Raw genomic sequence first — 21,291 nt, 5'->3', positions numbered from 1 at the left:
GTCTTTAGATTTCCTTTAGCTCATATGTACATGCCCAAAGTGTTCAGTTTCCAAGTGAGCTGACCTGGTTGGGGCTGTTTGCTTCATTCAGGAGAGCCCGAAAGCCCAGCAGTGCCAGTGAGCAGGAACACGTCGTGTGCAGTGCCTGAGTTGCACGAGGTGCTGCTTCTGCTGTGACTTTCTCTGAACCTAACCCAGGGCGTTTTCAAATGCTGCAAGTCTGCCAGTGATACAGCATTGCTCAAAACAGGTCTGGCAGATTTTTTCCAAATTATTTGATGAATTGACTACAACTATTTCCATATTAGGACTTTTCTGTACTTTTGTATATTTTTAAACTGAAATACTTGTGGTGAGAAAGCAATGAACATGGTTGTGAATATTATTAAATGCTTAAGTTCTCCAGGTCTTTAACAATCTGTAGTAACTTCTGTCTCAGGAAATTATTTTCATGCTAGAAATTATTTTCATGGTAGAAACTGATACTGCCACTTGAATGTCGTGAATAGATTAATTAGCTGTTTGATGACAGGCTCTTCTGAAAGAAACTAGTGTTGCATTTAATACTTAGAAACTTTTTGTCTAATGTAGATGAAACCTTTTGTTAAACACAGTGATATGTAAAGCAGAGATGCTGTTGCAATTAGCAACGTTTTGAGTTGCTGTGGTGCAGCTGTGCAGTCGCAGGCTGCTGTGCAGCCCCTGGTGTGCAGGGTGGTGCTGGAGGCGAGGGCAGCGCTGCAGAGCCTCTGTGCTGCTCACAGCATTTTCCAGGGGCACGGCTGCTCTGCACTGGAAAATCCCGGGATGTGCAGCTGGGCAGTGGCATCGTGGGGCTCTGGGGGTGCTGCTCTGGGGGAATTACTCCTGCATCCCCTGTGTCAGCCGGTCCCACCAGCACGGAGGCTCCGCGCGTTCCCCAGTGCAGCTGGCAGGGCTCTGCACGTCCTGGCCACATCTCTTGTTTTAATGTTCTCTTTCACCAGGATGTCTGGACTCTTTTTGCCTTTTAAGGCATGGCATCTAAGGGGGCCTTGGGGTTATGGTCTAGGGAACGTTGGGATTGCAGGGACATTTTGCACCATTTCTTTTAAACAAAAACAAACCCAAAAAACTTCAATGGACTCTGTAGGGCTACTTTAAGTTCTTGTCTGTTTTCTCATTAAAATTTCTTTCTTGTCTTAGTATTTGTGGGATGTTTGATGTTTACTCATGATTGGGATTAAATGGGGTTTTAAAGGATACAGACAGATTCTGATAATGATGAAATAGAACTTTCACTTTTTAAAATAGCCAAACAGGCTATTTAAAGTAGAGACAGTGTAGACCAAATACTTGGCAAATTTTATGATTATACCTTTACTTCTTAAAACGAATAAATTGCTTAATTTATGTTTGTTACCAGATTTACAGTACTGTGTTTTAATATTGTTTTGACTAGCCAGGTTTCCAGCGCAGGCTGGCCTGTGAGCATGGATGGGAACATGAAGCCAGTTCAGAAGTATTGATTTTTTTTCTTTTTTAACAGCTGAACAGAGAATTCTCATAAGTGAAGCAATAGGAGTTTTTTGTACTTCATTTAAAAATCATGCAAGTAGGATGTGCTGTATTCCAGCAAAGTGTGTGTGTGCAGCCCCAAGACAAAAACAGGGCAGTTATATCTGCCCATTTTGTTTAAATAGCAAAGATAAGAAAAGCTCTGTGTCCTTACAGCTTGACGTAAAGTGCCAGGGAGTGGAATGGAGAGGACCCTGCACCCTTGCTGGGAAGTTGGGGAGGGAAAGGTGGGGCTGTACTGGGAGGTACCTCCTGAGTGTCCCACACAGGTGTTACTAACAGCTCATAAATGCTGATACAAAACTGCTGACTGCTGACTTCAGTGATACTATTAAATTAGTCTGTAGGACCGACAGGATTTGGCAGTGACTTTTAAGGAAGGTTTTATTTCCTTGCTTTGGTGCCTGAAAGTGAGGCTTGCTAACAGAGCAGTTAAGCTGGATTTAGTCTCCATTTTGTTACCTGTAGCCAGTTTTTACTCTGTGTTACTACTGTGGTAAAGCCTGCATGAATAAGACTATAGCAGCAAATGGGACTAATGGGAAAATACTTTATTATCCCTTCTACCCCCACTACTTGCAGCTGGCAGTGGCTGAGGAAGATGCAGATGACTCAGTGCATACAAAATTACATTCAGTGTGGCACCAAAGAAATGTACGATGGTTTCTTTGACCTATTTTTGCCTGTCTTGTTGAAGAACATGATATGCAAATGCTGGTCAGATCGTGATAAAATTGAAGAACCTAGCTGGGTAGTCCTGCTGTTTAAGAATTTCCACTCACTGTTGTATGAGTGCTTTAATTATGGTTTTTATCAGCACCCTGGAGCCCTGTTCTGAGGTCTGGCTGCACTGCAGTGGTTTGTGTGCAGAGCTCCCTGGGCTGGTGGTCTGTCCCTCTCTGCTCCCCTGGGCCAGGCAGGGGCACACTGAGGCTTCCTGACAGAATTTTACTGCCTGACCTTGATGAGCTGCAGCTGCCTCTAAGGAACCTGCTCTGGCTGGCACCAGGGAGCATTGTTAACAGACCAGCATGTGAGGCTTGGGAATTAGAGAGGGCTGTAAAATCTCTATTTGCAGACACTGCCAGAACGAGCACGAGACAATGAATGCAAAAATTGAGCCTCAGACATCTGGATATAGTGAAGAGCCGTCTACCTCCCTTAGTTTTTCTGTTTGATGACACTCACTGTAACCATTGGCACAATTCATGTACTGTAGATACAAAATAAACCTTTCCATTTATGAGTTGTTCACTTCACTGGGTTGTTCAGGAATGAAGTGATTAATGCAGAATATGAATGGGAAAGTTAGAAATGTGAGACTCTGGGATTTTGTTCATTATTGTCTTGAAGGACTTGTTGCTTATGAAAATATTTTGATTTGTGCTACACAAGAATTATAGTTTCTGGGGACTGGAGGCACAGGTTCCTGTAGAGAGGAATTGGTGGGAGAAACCAGTTATATTTTGCATATTTTGTTTAGCTTTGTTTAAAAGATGGATTTCTGTATGGTCTTCAAATGAACCTTCCTTTAGGGTGGAGTAGCTAAAAAACTGTTTATGGGCTTTTGTTTATGGGACAGGTGGCACACTACATTCATTTTTGTCTAATCTGGAAGGTTTGTTTGAATCTCATTCAGATTTCAATGGGGAAATGTCATGTGCCTAAAACAAAAACCTCCTTGCAGTGTGCCTTGGCTTCAGATGCAGTTCAGTGGTTCGTTGGGTCAACTGCTTGTTGACCCAAATACATCTAAAAACCCAAAATACATCTAAATCATACTTTTTTTTTTTGGGGGGGGGTGTTTAATTGTTTTTATTTTCCTAGGAAGAACTATATTTGTTTTGCCTGTCAAAACCTACTGTGGTACTTGAAATGGAATTGGTTTTGCATTTATCTAGCAGATAAGAATGTTGGTTGCATAAGTGTGTCCAAGCAATAACAAAACTGTACTAATGCAGTTTGCAGGAAATAAGTCACCACAGCATGTCTGTAGCTTTTTTTTGTTCTAGATTCTATGATTAAGTTCACTTTAAAAATTGATGCATTTCTGGTTTACCCAGTTGAGAATTTCTTCTGTTCACTGTAGTTCAGTTCACTTTTTTGTAGAATAAGCCTTAGTTTTGATGTCATAAATGTTCTGAAAAAAATATCATTCTGTTGTTGATTTTGAGTGTTGATTACCCTCACTCTTAAATATGACCCTTTCTCCTAATACACCATCAAAATGTTTCAGGCCTCAGCAATATGTTTCGTATTTAGAATTGGTCTTTTGCCTAAATTGGGAAGGGGAAGTCAGCAGTAGCTGAATCTTAGGGTTATAGAAAACTGCTGGAGGTGGCAAAAGATCAGCTGATTTAGTAAAGATTCCACAGTATTTGATGCACTGGAGTTTTGCCACATTACAGCCAAAAGTGTACTAAGAAATAATGAAAACTTTGCAGCTCCATGTAAAGCACTAGAGGTGCAACGATGATCTGAAACTCATATTTTCTGCTTTTTTTCCTACCATCACCAGCAAAACCAGATGAGAGGTGAATTGGGAGGCCTGGTGAACTTCTCTGGTTTGGTTTAATTGTATTTGTGCCATTAGAGCACAATTCAGTTTATCCAGGGTGCTGAATCACTGGTGGTGCTTAACCTTCCCTTTCTGGTAAGTGTTGTTTTCCTAAACTTTCTGTCTTGCAGGGAAATTTTAATGCTGCTTTGTGATTTAAGGCCCCTTTTAGCCTCTCACCAGAGTTAATAACTCTTTTCATGGAGTCTTGAGGATGCGGAGCAGGCAGGAAATCAGTCATTTTTTGCATAGGGTAAAAGATGGTTTCCTGCTGGAGGAGCAGGACTGTGTTTGAGCCATATGATCCCAAATATTCATATCTGTGCCAGCTGTTTCAGATGTGGGCAGTGCATGTGCTTTGCAAGGAATGAGACCCACTTCGTTTCATGCATAAAGTTGGGACTGCTGGGCCAAGGAAATGAGAACAATAAATCTAGATTTTAATTCCAGAAAGTTAAAAGTCTTCAGATACTTTAAGCAGTGTAAAAGCAATATATTCCTCCCTATTTTGTGCATGTGTATTCTGCTGTACCATTAATTTAAACAGTCTGGATGTAAAAATGTCTTGCTAGTGTGACATTCTTACTAAAATTCTGTGGGTATTTTTCAGGCAGAAAAAATGCTGACCATTTTGTGGTTTTTTTTGGAAATCATGCGTAATTATGTCATTTAACCACACAATAAGGCTTTCTGTGGTAATGTTTTAGATAAACAGGAAAACTCTTTTTTTACTTTGTTTTCGTTGCAGAACTGTCTATTTTTTTATTTTTAGTGCAAAGATCTTTGATTATTTTCCTCAAAAATATAACACAACATATTCTGACAGGAAAAATATCATTAGCAACCTCCTAAAAGTTCTTTTTCAGCGTTGGTACCTGTCACAGCAGGTTTTCCCCATTTTGGAGAAATAGAGTGTTTTATGTCTGATGTGCCTTTGTTGCCAAGAAAGTGCTGTAAATATGAGCCATTTACATAGCCCCGAGGCAGATGATTTCTTCATTAAGGGCCCTTCTCCAGGGGAGTTTGCAGGAAAGTTGAGATGAATTGCAGTAATGGTGGGAGGCTGATGTGGCTGACTCCAAGGACATTGGATCCGGGAGCAGAGGCTTTCTCTCAGGAATTCCGTGGCCCTAAATTGTGGTGGCTCCATGGAGCTGCTCTGGGTGCGGTGCAGGAATTGCCTCGGCAGTGCTGCACACCCTGGGCAGTAACACTTGCCAGTTTATTCAGGGCTCAAAGCACAAAATGGCATAATTGGGAAGCACGTCTCCTATTTAACCCTCTGCTTGGGGCTTTTTCCTCCTGCCTGTGAGATGTGGTGGTGGCAGCTGGGGGACGAAGGGCAGAGATGCTCTCTGTCACAGCACTGCAGCTGCACTGCGCACGCTGGCAGAGCCAGACCTTTCCTCCTTTACCTGAGCATAGCTCATTCCTTCTGAGCCTGCTTTGTAGACCAGATCCTTACAAGAGAAAGGTGTTACTGCAGCTGGCCTGGGATACCTCTGCATGGACCTGAGCATCCAGAATTAGCAGATGTTTCCATCATGGCAAAATTGCACTTTAATGCAACATTCACTGTACTTACTCTAAGAAGAGTGGAAGTAGAAGAGAAACCAAAAGCAACTGCTAAAAAAAGACAAAGATTAGTAGGAAAAGAGGGCTATACAAATTCTAGGGTGTTGGAGGAATTAGAGTGCAATAGAAAACTCTCCAAAGTACTTGGTGCAGAGAAAAACAGATGAAAAGGTTTGTTTTGTCCATCAGAGAAAACTTTCTCTCTTGCCTCAGCCCAAGAAAGCTGTCGCTCTGTTATTTGTGGGAGAGAGCAATAATTCATGTAAAAGGAGATTTCCACCACATTCAGCTTCTCATTTTTCCTTGGTAAACCAGCCTTGAAACTTCTGCTTGTGGAAAAACTTGTCAAATCTCATCACCCTAAACTATGAAAAGATGTGTGATTTGAAAGTGGGGGTTGCCTCTTGTGTTGGACAAATGTCATGGTGTATTTTGTTGGCCAAGACCTGTGCTCTGATATGATGCCATTCCCCTGGCTTTCTGGGTTTTTTAAGCTAGTCTTGGAACTGCAGTTGTGGGAGGCAGAAGCAGGATCCTGATTTATGAGTGTTAAGAAGCAAGGACTGAGCTGTAGCTGTTGGGGTTTTTCTCCGCAGCTTTATGTCTCAGTCACCTGGAGCAGTGCAAACTTGGATGGAGCATGGAGGCTTCCCAGGAGGGCTGGAGGCTGTTGATCCTTGCTTCCTCTTTCCAGGAGAGAGTGTGCAGTCAGCATGGAAAGGCAAGGCAGCAGTTTTATCTGGGATGTGAGCTGTGGCAGCAGGCAGAGCCAAGGAAGCTCTGGAGAAGGGACTTCCCTGCAGGGAGGGAGCTCACTCTGCCTCACAGCCGTGCCAGCCAGGGGGTGTTTCATGTTAATTCAACTCCTCATTTACATTGTACACTGCCTCATAAGTTATTTATTTCATCAATTAAAACCCACAATGATAATGAATGTTAACACATGGTTGGGGTTTTTTTAATGAACCCTATCACTGGATGAGCCATGGCCTTTGAGAAGCAGCTTTGGTTCATGTGGCAGCATTTGCACAACACTTAAACTCTCTAAGTCATGGGGCTGTGCAACCAACCTTGCGTATTTCACTTTCATCTCATGTATTCTGAGTAGTTTACTTTTTTATTGAAAACAAAGTTAGATTCCTCTCGGAGTGAATGGCCAGTGAAAGCGATAGTAGGTATGTTTTATAGAAGTTTCATATAACTTGTAACTACAAGTTGTAAGGATGCTTCTGGCAAGTTTATAAATGTGTAGAAGGACAAGATTATCCTGATGTTTTAAAGAGAATATATTTTGTATTAAGAATTGAGATTTCTATTGTGATTAGGAAAAAAGGAGTGTCTGTAGGAGGGCAGAAAGACAGACTTTTTTTCTGATTAGTGTGGATTTCATGTTTTGCCATGGCTTTGCTGTGAGACAGGAGTGGCAGGTGGCAGGAGGGTATTATCTGTAGCTCTGGCATCATGGGCAATTTTTGAGAAGGGGAACATATATTTTTATTACAAGAAAAAATGCTAACAGATTAAGTTGTAATCTTACTTGAAGTGCCAAAGAGTTAGAAATAAATTGTGTGTATGGGAGTATTGTCCTTTTCCTCTCTCCCTCCATCAGACAGGGAAGCAGCTGAGGTTTTCTCCCAGCCTCTCTGATCAATTTATCAGTGGACTTGGGCTGCCACACCCCAGGCCACTGAACCCTGCTGCTGCTGCACGTCCTAAACTGATGGCACATCTGTACTTGCATTTGAAATGCTTTGGGTTAAGTCAGGCCTAAGTGTACACAGCTAAGGCTTTTTTCTTATAAGAGTCTGTCACAGGTAAATGTATTTTATAGTTTCTTAAGGGATAAAATGAAATCTAAATGTAGAGTTGCTCTGGAGTTTATTAATTCTGGGATTGGGAATATGTAAATAGCACAGGATTATTTGAGTTCATTGCTCCAAGTGCCTCTCCAGTACATAATTAATTTCCAGTGCTGTTTGCAGGAAACTTGTGTGTCTCTTTTGAGCTTTGCCAGCCAGGATGGGTGTGTTGGCCTTGAAGAAGCAGTGTTGCCTGATGTGGAGAAGAGTCAGTGCTGAAGTTTATCAGCAAAACACCAGAGTTGTTGCCCTCTGCAGCAACTGATGTGCCAGAGATTTTGGCTCCTTCAGCCTCATGTTGGTGGCACAATTCAGAGTTGTTAGTGTTTTGAGAAAATGAACCTAATATTTGGGGCTTGTACTACAGTATTTCTAGAGAATATTGCAGAACTATATCTTTTGGAAGGAAAAAAAATACAAGTGTCATAATATATTAAAAATAGTGTCAAGAAAAATAGAAACTTTATTATATTGGAGAATCCAGAAGTAGAAATTTTGCTGGCTAACATTTAGCATTAATATGTGATGTTGATCCTTCTTGAAAGAACAAAGATTGGTTTTTAAAGCTTCTTTTGTTTTTTTAAATTGCATTCAGTGTCATCTTCAGTTTTGAGGCTTGTGTTTACAGAGAAGATGAACTTCATTACATAAAGTTTAATACTTCAAAAATGAGGCTGTGTCTGGACAGTAATTTTTTTTGTATGTGTGCCATTGCTGAAATCATAGATTGACTTGGATTCTGCTTTGATTCTAAATACTCCATTTCACTCATGGTCTTTCTTTCTGAAGCTATTCAATGTCAAAGATAAAATCTGAAGTTTTAATCACTGGGTATCCATTGAGAATTTGTTTGATGTGAATTGGCCTGCTCTGTTAGCTGACAAAAATTAGTGTGGCATCTGCTGTCCTTAATGAACATGTGCTAAGAGAACTGTGAGAGGCTTTCCAAGCAAGTGTGAGGTTTTTTTATTAAAGTAGTTTTGCTGAGTTTTAATCTGGTTTTAAATTTACATTTTCTGCTGTATTCTGAAGTACGTGACAAATGAGCATGAGGGGTATTGTCCTTTTCTTAGAATTACTGCTCATGTAAGTGGCAAAAATGCTTTCTTGGTTGCTTCTTTCAAAATCCTTTTTCTTCATTTTGCAAGTTTTGTTGTGGGAGGCAAAGACAAACCAATGGATGAAGCATAAAAAGTGCCTGAAGGAAGTGTATCTGCAAAACATTGAAATTGGCAAAGAAGGATTTAGCAGAAATTGGTTTTTATCCTGGCTTCTGTCAATCTTCTAAACTTAAGTTTGTGCAAAACATTCAGATTGTTGAATATTTGGCTCTGAGGAAAGAATCTCCCTTAGTTCCTCATCTTCAGATTGAAGTGCTTATTGCAGCCTCGATAGAATTTTGTGGCACAGCAAGAAGAGAATTCTTTCTAAAAAATGTCAGTGGGTGGATGGGGGTGGTTATCCTGAAAACCGAAGCAAAACATTCTTAAGGCCTTCCTTGCTTGTCCGGGAAAATGCAGAAACCCCAACAAAACAACAAAAAACCCCAAACCATCCATGCAACTGTTCCAGGCGTGGTGTGGGAGCTGTGTGCCCGTGGTGTGCCAGTGGTGCCTCACAGCAATGGCAGCTGTCCCTGCTGGCTGATACTGGGCTCTGAGGGGGATATATTTTAGTTTTGTCCCCTGGACAGACTTTATTTTCAAGTACAGCGAGTGTCAGTGTTTTATCCTAAATGGTGAATTCAACTCTTGTTGAATTCAGAGTGCACACGTGTCAACTCTTCCAATACATCCTCTGAATTTAGTGTGACCTATCATTATCCCAGTTCCATGTTTATGATTGCAGCACCAGGGGATTTTCCTTCATCTCTTAGCTGCTTGTTTTATTGTGCTATAAGGGAATGATAAAATATGCTTTTATATGAAATATAGTGTACTGATGATGATAAATGTGAAAAAGACAGGCATATTTGGAGACTGGTGGAAATCCTGAATCTGTTCTATTTTGAATTGATTTAGATCTCAATTGGTAGTGAATTTTAAGTAATAATCTTTATTGACATGTCTTTCACAATCACACAACATTAATACTCTGTAATTGTGCTTAGGGTTGACAAATGCATTCCATCTTCTAGTTTTGGAATAGTGTATCATGAGTAAAAAATGAAGTAAAATGTTTGAGGTGCTGTTTGCATGTTAAGCCAGTGGCCTGCCAGCCAGGGGTTTCATGCCTTTTGGGGTGTCTTGGTCATTTTGATGTTAGGGTCCTTATAATTTTGCTCCAGTGCTCTTTGTTGAATGGGACAAATCCAGAAAATCTTACATTGCTTTGCTTTTGTTTTTGCTCCCTACAGAGTGCCCTGTTGTAAACTAAAATCACACATTCCTGAGTGTAAACTGATCATGTTCCCAATGGAAATTTTAGGAATATTTGTGGCTACTTTCAAAATGTGGAAATCTATTTATTTTTTCCCCACTTGTTTTTCTTCCCAGCTTTTGGCGCTGACCGCGTTCATCTGCATAGAGACCATCATGGAATGCTCCCCTTGCGAGGGCCTTTATTTCTTTGAGTTCGTGAGCTGCAGTGCACTGGTGGTCACCGGAGCTCTCCTGCTTTTGTTCAGTCTCAACCTTCACACAAGAATACCCCAGATCAACTGGAATCTTACTGTAAGTTCATTTGAATCCTCACTGTGTTAAAAATGTTTGCTTTGCTTTCTCCTGTTGTTTAATATTGTGTATGAGTGTTCTTTATGCTGGGTAAAGTATACATTTTACTTACATTTATTTTGAATGCTAACAGCAGAATGAGCTGTGAAATGCAGCAAGATTAAACTACACTAAATAGAACTAAAATCATGTTCTGGTAGATTGTCTTTGGGAGGACAAACTTCCTGCTAATGCCAGTAGGAATTGTGGGTGAAGGGGATAATAATGCAGCCTGTAGTTACTTAACTTTGACAGATGCTGTTTTTACAGCAGCATGTTGTTCTCTCTTAACCTGGAGGTTTTTTATGTTAGGACAAATTTGTACATATATTTTCTTACATAGACTAATACAATCATTGGGCAGTAGTGTAGAAAATTAAGTGCTTTCTGTGAAAATCAGGTGTTTTGTATTGCCTGTGCACCTAATTATTAAACATTGACCGGCACTGCTTAATGTGTTCTCAGATACGAGGAGTTTTAGGAAGAGAACTGCTGGCGATGCACATTCCTTTTGCACAAGTCTCTATTTTCATGCTGTATTCTGAGTTAAACTTTCAGACTGGGTTGCATAAACACAGGTCACAAAATCAACATGTTAAGTCACTCTAGCAAAAGATCTGTCAGCTTCAAGGGCAATATTTATACCAACTTCTTTGGACAGTACAGATACAATTGTGCCAGTGTTCAGTGTTATAACAGTAATTTTGCAAGTACTGTCAGAGTCCCAGAGGTTTTTAGGCTTCTGTGTGATTAAAAAAAAAATTAAAATGTAATTTATTAATGTAACAGTTTGCTTAGTTTCTCAGCCTAAATGACTTGGTTCAGTTGAGACTGGAATGTGGAATTAGATGATCCTCTCTACCCTGGGGCTGCATAGTTAATTGATGAACTCTTTCTAGGAGTGCTTGGTAGATAGATAAGGTGTTCTGTGGCTGAACTGTCCAGAAATTATCCCTTTGTGGTGGCATCAATTGTGCCTGCATAGCACCTGTTAGGAGATATTTTGGGGAAGGGGGCGGGGTTAAAAATCCAATCTTTATTGTGCTTTGGGCTTTGTTTTGTTTTATGAAGGTATTTCAGTTTTTGAGCAGTGGTCATGCTCTGCACCCCCTACCTAAACAGCATTGGAGCAATGTGAGCAGGTTGGAGGTCAAGCAAAGGGCACCTGGAATACACTGCAGCGCTTTGCTGCAGTTCAGATTGCCAGATCCAGAGGCAGAAGGAATCTGCCATGACCTCCCAAGGCTCAATCTGTTAGCTGTGTACTGAAGATGAAATGCTTCTCCCATCCTTATGCCAGAGTTCTCCAGAAGTGAGAAGGGAACTGGCAGCTTACGTCTTTCTGAACTGATGAGACCATCCTTCTTTCTGGTGTTTCTTACAGATTTCAGCAATCTGATTATATTTGATTCTTATTTATGATTATTTGATTTTAACAAACAGTTGGGACTGTTCTTCTGACAGGAGTGAGAGATTACCTTCAGTATTCAGAGTGTTTGAAACCATTCTGTGATTCTACAGCTGTTTCTGCTCCTGCAAGTACAAAGTGTGAGATCAAAGCTTGCTGATAAAACACCTGTGGGACATTACTTTGGCCAAGTTAGTAGGAATTTTTAGAATGTAGGGTTCTGGCTGACTTTTTTTTCCTTTTGCTTTTTTTGGCATTTTATTTTTTACAATTTAAATGCATGTTCATACATTATTTGCCTCTTTCAAAATTTATTACTTCCCTGTGTTTTGATGGTTATTTTTATACTTTGCAGTATGTGACACAGTTACTACAGGAGTGGCTTTCTGAACAACAATCGTTCACATCCCTCAGTGCTTTAGGAGGAAGTCACTCCTGCTTATGTATAAATTCATCAAGATACATGCTTTCAAAAATATATATGACTTTATAATGCATATTTCCCTTATGGAAAGTCTCAAGCATTGCTTTTAGAAGCTGTGTGAGAAGAAGAGGCTGTTGCAGTGCTTGAAGGAATTTAATCAACTTAAATTTAGAAAGAAATCTTTCTTTAAAAATAGCACTTCTTCCTAGGAACCATTGAGAACATTTGCTTTCAAATGATCCTATGTATTAGAAAGTACCTGGCCAACTGCTATTGTCCAACACAGGATTGTTTCCTTTAAAAGTTTATTAAAATTAGAATTCTTTCCAGTGTGTTGTGGATATTGGCAGATGTCCCCTGTCCCTGGCTGGAATGAAAATGTGGGTGAGTATAGACTAGGGTCTAACAGATATGCAAAGTTGCTAAAATTTAAAAAAATGTATCTTTTTAGCTATCTGGGGAAAAGCCATTTGTTTTGATCCTAATTAGAGACTTGCCAATCATCTTCATATTTTCCTGAGGTAAACCTGCAAGAGACATGGAGCTGGTGAGGGCAGAAAAGAGCCCTGTCTGGGTGTGTTGGAGAGAGGCTGGTTTGTTCCAGCAAGATGAAAGAACAGTCCCTTGTCTGTGTTGTGCAGCACTATCAATATTATGCAAAAATGCAAAAGCTGGGGAACCTGTCAGTGGAAATTTCCATTTCCTTTATGCCTCATAGCTCAAAGGGAGCCCATTCTGCAGGGAGACAGGAGTGGCCCAGGGGAGTGGGGAGCACAGCAGCTCCTGCTCCACCAGCAGCTTGGGCACGTTTGCTTTCAGAGAGAGCTAATGAATTCTGCTACAGTTTAGTCTTTGCCTAAATGATCCTTTTTTCTTTTTTCTAAAATTAATTATTTGCATCTCATGTGATGTACAGGGAGATCTGAAGGTCTGGTATCCAAGGGCTGAGCATGAGCTGGCCCTGCAGGAGCAGGAAAGGTGCTGGAGTCCCAGGGATGTAACTGGGATCCTGCACTGGGACCTGCTGTGCTGTGACTGGGATCCTGCACTGGGACCTGCTGTGCTGTGACTGGGATCCTGCACTGGGACCTGCTGTGCTGTGAATGGCATCCTTTCTCCTGCTCAGGGAGACACCTCAGTGGAGCCCAGGAGCTGGGAACACTGACATTTGGCAGCATCCCTTGGATGGAAGTTTGTGTGACAAGGCAAACCTGATTATCTGAGTACCAATGTAAATCATTAAGTGATCAGCCAGTAGAATGAGTTCTTTGGCTGTGTGTAGGGAAAAAAAATCTTCCAAGACATTTTGATCAATGATTTTTTGTTTTAAATTATTTTCTTGAAGCACTCACTGGAGTTATGGTAGTGTATTTTTGGGAGTCCAGTTCTGACTGCAGTTTTTCAGCTTAGAGCAGCTTAGAAGTAAGGCACAGAACTGAGCACAGCACAAAATCAGAGTTCCACTGGGCTGGACTCAGTCCCAGAGAAGCACCAGGGAGCAAACAGGTACCCAGGCGTGTGTGTTAGGACACACAGACCAGCTGGGGAGTTCTGTGCTGCCTGAACATTGATTTAGTCATCTCTGCAGGGCTGGTTTTTTGTTTGTTTGTTTTTGTTTTGTTTTGTTTTGTTTTGTTTTTTTGGTGGTTTTTTTTTTTTTTTCAGCAGTGAAACCTTGTGTGGCAAAGCAACTGACACTTGAAGGAGTTGGCAGAATATTTCATGTAGTGCCTGAATGACAAAGCTGTCCTGTACCAGCCTTGACTCTGCACAGTATAATTACAAAGCTGTAGCTCAAAGGCCTTCACAGGGCAATCTTGCTCTTTATTTCTAATTTATTTTTTCCCCTTCTGTTTTGAAAAGACATCTTGCTTTCTTTAGCTGTTGAATGAAAAATTAAGTCAGTCATCCTTCACCCTTATACTTACTGCTCTCAAAATAGCAGTACCTATTAAGGATAAAAATGAACATTTAATAAGTTTAAAAACAACTGTAAGAATTAACTTCCTCTGGGCTCTTCATGGACTGTTCTCATTTGGTGCATGGTGTGAATGTTACTCTATAATAAATGCAGTCTCAAGTTTTAAATACAAAAAACATCTTGTATTTTGGTAGTTATTGCAGGTGTGGTCTATTGCTTTGTGACAGTAACTTTCTGAAATTTATGTTCATGGGTTCTTCTGTTGGGTAAGCAGTGCTTAAGTGTATCTTGTGTTTACCTAGGTAACTCTTAAGTATATTAGGGGAAAAAAAGAGATGGCAATTAATGCTCATAGGGTTAATTTGGTTCTTTCTACCTAGCACTTATTTTTGCTTGATGTGTCCATTTTTAATTGTAGTGCAAAATACTCAAACATAGTATTTTAATAACAGAACAATAATTTTGTTCTGTTTAATAACAGAACAAAATTCTGGGAGATTGACCAGAGGTGTTTGGTTTAGAGGACTGACTGGTATGTTTATAACCTGCAACTTGATAGCTTCATATACAAGCAAGGGAAGATGTTCCCAAACCTTGCAAATAAAGTACTGGTTGGAGGAAAAAATAAGGTCATTGTACAAAAAAATTTAAAATAATAATGAAAAAATATTAGTAACCACACTCTCCCTTTCTTCCCCTGACAAACAGCACACCAAAACAAAACTAAAAGGAAATGTTACTTTGAGCTCTGTCTTCTGTGGAAAATAAATCAGACACCAGCAGGCCACTGACTTTTCTCACCTTTTGTGGCAAAGTCAGGCTGTTGAAATGTGCAGGCTTTGCTTCCAGAATACATTAGTTTAGCCACTTTAATCTCCATCAAGATGTAAACTTTTGGATTTCAGAAAGCAAATTACAAGAGCAGGCACCAGTTTAAATGTCATATCTCTGTTTACATGAGTTTCAACTGCAATATGGCACTGCCTGCCTTTTAAAGAATACCTGGTCACTTGTGCAGAATGACGTACAGGATAAAGAGGCAGGGCACGAATTTTGATTGAATGATTCCTGAAAGCTTGTGTGAAGTTGTGGCGAGCTGTGGATAAAGACATGTAGATGCTGCTGGAGCCTCTGAGCATCAGAGGCAGCTCCTGGTGGTGTCCCAGCCTGAAAGGCTGAGCAGCAGCGTGGAAGTTAGTGCAAGTTACCAGGTCTGTTAACAGAGCTCTCATTTGTAGTACCGGTTCAGCTTTTCCATCCTCATTAATCCAGGAGCTACACCTGCCTGGACCCTTAAAAACAAGTGTGGGATGGTTACAGAATCATGGAATGGGGCTTCCCACCTTCACGGCAGAATCCCCAGAACAGAAGCGTTGCTCTCTTCTAGCATAAAATATTTATCTTGGCATAAGCCCATGTTCATCCATGAGTTACAACATCTCCTCTGCCTTGTCCTCCCCCTGAGTGGGACAGAGAGTAAATCCATGGCCTTGGATGCTCTCTGTTGGACTGACAGGACCACTGGGGACTGAACAGAATCACTTGTAAATAAACTTGCAAGTGACCAGAAGTCATTTGTTCATTTGAAATCATTTTGGAAAGGAGAAAGGGAGCAGCAGCAGCCTGGAGTGGGTTTGATTCAGCTCAAAGATTTGATTCTCTTATGGATGGTATCTCTGTACAGTGTTTTATGGCACAGCATACTTTGTCTCATGAGGTTGCTGTAATTTCAGAAGAAATTCTTCTACCTCTGTGATGTGGTTTTACTTTATCTATAAATATAATAGCGAGAACTTCAGCTCCATCATGGAGAGATTTGAAGCAGCTCATATTTTTTCAGTTAGTTTATTCTTCTTATTGTCACGATTATTCATTTTCTCTTATGTGGAAAAAACTTGCAGTATTTTAGGGAGTGTCCTCTGCTTCTTGCTGTAGTTTGTTTTCTTTTATTTTTTCCTTTTACTTTGCCCAAAACTATTGTGTATTTTTTGCTTTTCTTTCTGCTCTAAGTAGTAGCTCCCACATTTTGGATTAAGGACCTCCACTGCTATTTGCATCTGTGATGTTACCATTACCTGTGTATATGACAGTTACTGCTGTCGTTGCTCCTTAAGCTCCAAAGTCTGCTCTGGGGGTAAAAAATCATTTTCATTTTAGCTTTTTCAAAAAACAGTCTTACTATATGAATGTGAATCAGTTTTTAATTGCATTAGAAAGGTTTGACCTAAATGGGGAAAATGGAGTTGCAGAGATGAATAAATTGGAGCCTCAAGATAGAATCACTTCTTTAGATTTAAATTGTTGAATTATCTGTGTGGAATTTGATATTATTTGTAAAAGTAAACTAGAATAAAATGCCAGTGATGATGATAAGTTGCTGATGTACTTATATCAAAGCCCATTAGAAAAGGCATCAGTAGTTTAATTTCAGCAGGATTTTATATTTTGCAGCTTGGAAGAAGCCTTCAGGTCCATTTGTAGCATGGAGCTGGGTGATAAATGTGTCATGTTGTAGGCAGGCCTGGCCCTCTTGCTTACACTGTGCTCCTTTGGAAAGGTCCCCAGGGTGACAGATTCTAAATGTCAGAGGTCAGCAGGATTAATTAATGAGCATATCTGACCCCATAAACCATAGACCATCATGTGCCATCCATGCAGTCTTAAAGTGTGGTACTAAGGAAGTACAAAATGTGTGTGTCTGAAAAAGCATAACCTGGAATAATCCAGGTGATGTGAAAGGGTGAAATATTAAATGCATCTTTGGCTGTTTATTCTGATGGTTAGGTCTCCTACAATTAAAATTCGCTTCATTTTGAATATGACTTCTGCCTTGACTTGGCAGCTGTTGATTTTGTTTTGCTGTCAGTTTTGTTGGCTTTCTGATGTTAAGCTTTTAAAACAACCAGTGTTTTTAACTATTTGAACATTGGAGTCTTTGCGTACACAGCTCAATCTTTTTAATATTTAAAGCAGTTTAGGTTCTTTTGAACCTAAATTTTACTGTGAGAAATTTTCTTCTCCTTTCAATAACTTCTGTGGCTCTTCTCTGTACCCTGTCCAATTTTTGGACACTTGATGAAAGTGTTGAATCTGGGTCTGTTGCAGGTATAGTGAGACTTCCCCTCTAGTGGGAAAAAGGTTTGTGCAGGTGAGAACCACAGCTCGTGTTGGCAGCTGCAGGAGCACAGTTAGAGCTGTGAACTCAGAGCTGCAGAGGGGCACACCTGGGGAAACTGTGTAGTGCCATTTACTTTCTAATGCTGCTGTTTATATAAAGTTTCAGTTTTATCTCTTCAAAGCAAAGGTTACATAATTAAAACTGCAATAGCTAGTTAATAGAATTTGGATTTGTTTGATGTCCTACGTCTCGGGTAGCATCTATCTCAGGGAGCTTGAGCAGGGAAAAAAAAATATCTCTGTACACAGGCAGGTGAAAAATTGCTAGGAATTTGTGAGACCCACAGTTTGCTTTTGCTTCTTTACTATTTGATTAGAGTTTGGGTCTTACTGGGCTCGTGACATCTGGATATGAGTGTGGAAGTGGCCATGAGCCATGGGAACCTCTCCAATTCCTTGGGAAAGTCCCTGTTTGAAATGAGGCTCAGCCACAGAGATGCCTTGTGCAGTCTGGACACTCAGTTTTGATAACCAGCTGTTGCTGAGTCAGTACCCTCAAAATAGATTGTTTTATGTGAGTAACACAGTGCCAGAACCTTCCATTTCTGCAGTTATTTTCTGCAGCTACTTTCTGCAGCATTCTGTAATCGTGGCTGGGAAAAGAGATGTTTTGGGGCTGGCTGGACAGCACTGTTCCCTCCAAAGCCCTTGCGTAACTGGAGCACAGCTGTGGCATTCATACCCAGTGGAGTAAGTTCAGAGTTATGTCTTAAGTCTTCTAAGCCTGACTTCTCATTGCACTTCATGAGATGCGCTTTGGGGAAAAAGTAAAATAATTATTAAAAAAAATGGAAAAAGTGAAGGAGCTGTAACAGGAAGTGAGCCTGCCTTACATGTGGCAGAAGAGAGTCAAGTAGAATAAATCGTCCTTGAATTCTAATTATTGTGATTGCTTTTATATGGTGGGAGTTATCATGTTCACTGTGGTTTTGTGTGGGTTTTTTGGGTTTTGCGTGGTTTTTTTGTTTTTTTTTTTTTCCTTTACCTCAAGCCTGTAAGTAACACAGCAATCTTGAATTGAAGGTTTTCTTTCAATCCCTTTTGTCTGTGGTAGTATTCACTTCTCACTGATTTGATGTTTGTGCTGAATTGTCCTTTCTTGATCTCTCCACCCTGACCTCACCTGTTCATTCATGGTATTTTTGTGGTTTGGGAATGGTGTTCCCCAGTTTAGTGGGAGCATGCAGACAGTGCAGAGTCCATACAGGTCAGATGTGAAAGGTGTCATGATAACACACTGAATACCTTGTCCTGAACGAATCTAGACTTTGTTTCTTCTGTTACTTACCCTTGAATATTTTTCCCTTGAGTCTGATCAGTTAGCCTTGTATTGATGTAATCATTTTTGTGCAGATACCTGCCATTCAGAATTCTTCCTTTGGTTCCAGTGACATGTTAATGACCCTGTTTGAGGTGAGGCATGGCAACATCACCATCTGAACACCAGTGACAGGAACTGTGTGTAGCAAGTCGTTTTCCTTTGCTTGGGGCAAAGCAGTTTTCCCTGAGCATGTATGTTCTAAAATGTCTGCTTGAAATATCAGTTTTATGCAATAAATAGGCAAAAAGCTCTGTTCTTACCCTGCTGGCAGCTGTTACTCCCAGAAGTGGCACAGGACATGCAGTTTTGTTCAATGCAGGCCTCAAGGAATGGGTGGGAAAGCTCCTGTCTGGTGTGTGGACAGGGCAGGAGCTCTGTTGGGATGTGAGGAGCAGGGGTTCTGCAGTTCAGCTGGCCAGGCTGGGTCAGCACCCACTGAACAAGGTGGAGCAGGGTGAGCCCTGTGCTGACAGCTCTGCCTGAGCTGAGGTGATGTTCCAGGGCTTCTGGGTGCTCTGGGTGCCCTGGGACTGCAGCTCACACTCCTGGTGCTCCTGTGGGACAGCCTCTGCCTTCGTGGGACACTTGGGCGACTGCAGAGGAACTGGCAAAGGGTTGCTGCACTTCTTGTTCCAACCTTCTGTGTCATCACTTCTGATAAAGCAAACAATCACCATTTAGTAATGCTGCTGAATTTATTTTTTTAGGATCTGGTCAACACTGGACTCAGCACTTTCTTCTTTTTCATTGCCTCTGTAGTACTGGCTGCTTTAAACCATAAAACTGGAGCAGAAATTGCTGCTGTGGTAAGAATTTAAACTTGTTTCTATCTGACTCTTACTTTGTATTAAAATTAACTTTTACTCATTGATTGAATACACCTGTTGCCTTTGCCATCACAATTTACTTCTACTTTCACAGTTTGCTGTGAGATAGTTCTTATTTTAAGAATGCTAACGTCCTTGGAGCTTTGTCTGAAGGCGTGGCAAGAACAGCAGAAAAATGACTTGCAGAGAGCACTTTACAGTTGAACTTGCCTTTCTCTTTGGTGCTCTATGTTGTAAGCCTATGGAAATGATAGAGCCAAAAAGTAAGAAATTGAAGCTGCTTACACATAATTTGTTTAGTTCTTGCTCAGTACAGATGATCTTTTGTTCTTTGGAGTGAGTGTAGTAGCACTTCAGGGTTTTAAATCTACAACATTCAGTTCAAACAAATTACTTTTGTGTGTGAGTTGGTGACCTCTTATTATTTTCTTGTTTAATTTCTTTTTAACCTGGTTTTTAAAATCACATGAGTTCTGCAGAAGCATAGAGGCTGATGCTCTGGACTTGTCACTTTTTGTGTGCACCCCAAGGAATGAATGAGCTTTTGGATGAAGAGCTGGTTTCTGTACAAGGGAGTTCTTTACACTGGGCTGCACTGCAGGATTTAATTGTCATGTTGGTAGTCAGAGAACTCTGTTTCCTGGGATCATTGATCTTAGCCACTTTTGCAGATTCTCTAGTTCACTGAGAAAAAAAAAAACAACATAATTTCCCAGACCATGATGATTTGTCAGTGCAAATAATGTAGGAAACGGAACTTCTGGGGACTTTGCTGTGAAACTACTTTTCTTCTTGTTTTCACAACTTGTGACATCTCTTTGTGCTCCTCTAGGTGTTTGGTTTCCTGGCGATGGCAGTGTATGCTGTGAACACGTTTTTGGCAGTTCAAAAGTGGCAGCTGAGCAGCAGGCAGCAGAGCAGCCGGCAGAGCAGCGACTACATCCGCGCTCGGACAGAGTCCAGGGAGGTGGTGCACCGCCCCGAGATCCAGCGCCTGGACGCGTGAGGGCCGCCCTCAGTGGCACTGAAAGGGAAAACAGCACTCAGCTCCCTCATGGAATAAGGGTTTTGCTTTATTTAAGGAGGAAAAGGTGGATCCGAGGGTGGCGAGGATGCCCAGCCCTGCACGTGTGCAGAGATGCGTGGAGCCAGAAGCTGCTGTCATGGAGGCAGAAATGGTGATGGTTCAAAAGGAAGATCCCCTCAAGGCCTCCACATAGACATGTGCATATATTATATAGCTCACAGAATATATAATATGTGTCTGTTCTGAAGTATGTCTTTGCTTTGGATTAACTGCACAGCAGTTTCCTTCTATCTCTGAGGATCCACTGTTCCTTCAGCTGCCCCAGAGACAGAGCAGCCCTGCCTGGCTGGGTGAGGGAGGAGGGGCACCCACGGGAGCAGATGGAGCACCCAGACGTGCCAAGGAGCCAGAGGCACTCAGCAATAACTCAGCCAGCGGGGCCTGTCCATCCCAAACTGTGTCTGTCTGTCCTCCCTGAGCCTCTGCACACCTGCCTGCCTGCTGGAGACCCGTGCCACGTGTTCTCATGGGTGCTGGGAAAGGGCCCCTGGCCACTCTGGACTGGGCTGAGCCTGGGGTGGTCACTGCTGGCCAGGGGATGCACTGAGTGGGAGTAGGTGGTTGTCTGCTCGTGTTGGGACACATTCCAGTTTTCATTCCAAAGTGGGAAAAGAAATATGTTGAGGAGATGGGGTGGAGAAAAGGGGCTTAAGGGGCACAGTAGAGAATGATGGGGTTGTCATCCTATAGACTTACATTCCAGCCATGGCTTTCTTTTTCTTTTCTTTTTTTTTCCTTTTTTCTTTTTTTTTTTTTTTTTTTTTAAGGTTCAACATTTCTAGAAGTTTTTGCCTAGAACTTGCTTTCCCTCTAAGCCCAGGGTAAGCAAGAACTAGCAAAAATTTATGTGCTTTTAAAGTGTTCCTA

The 21,291-nt window shown here is 41.2% G+C and overlaps 1 protein-coding gene across 2 annotated transcripts in view; it reads left to right on the top strand.

The window, feature by feature from the left end:
• CMTM4 (CKLF like MARVEL transmembrane domain containing 4) overlaps nucleotides 1-20,611 on the top strand; it is a 28,646-nt gene extending 8,035 nt beyond the window's left edge. Inside the window, exons 2-5 of one of the 2 annotated variants that reach the window (XM_053987734.1) lie at nucleotides 10,044-10,220; nucleotides 19,218-19,316; nucleotides 20,170-20,339; nucleotides 20,420-20,611. In XM_053987734.1, the coding sequence (XP_053843709.1) occupies nucleotides 10,044-10,220; nucleotides 19,218-19,316; nucleotides 20,170-20,339; nucleotides 20,420-20,519 (546 nt within the window). In that variant the 3' untranslated portion in view covers nucleotides 20,520-20,611. Of the gene's footprint in view, nucleotides 1-10,043; nucleotides 10,221-19,217; nucleotides 19,317-20,169 lie in introns of both variants that reach the window. The other variant, XM_053987733.1, reaches the window with a different exon arrangement.
• Nucleotides 20,612-21,291: the final 680 nt, after the last annotated feature.

Source organism: Vidua macroura, chromosome 11 (genome assembly GCF_024509145.1).
Source record: "Vidua macroura isolate BioBank_ID:100142 chromosome 11, ASM2450914v1, whole genome shotgun sequence".
Lineage (NCBI taxonomy): Eukaryota > Metazoa > Chordata > Aves > Passeriformes > Viduidae > Vidua > Vidua macroura.
The sequence above is the reverse complement of the archived record's forward strand: the minus strand, read 5'-3'. Positions and strand labels throughout refer to the sequence as shown.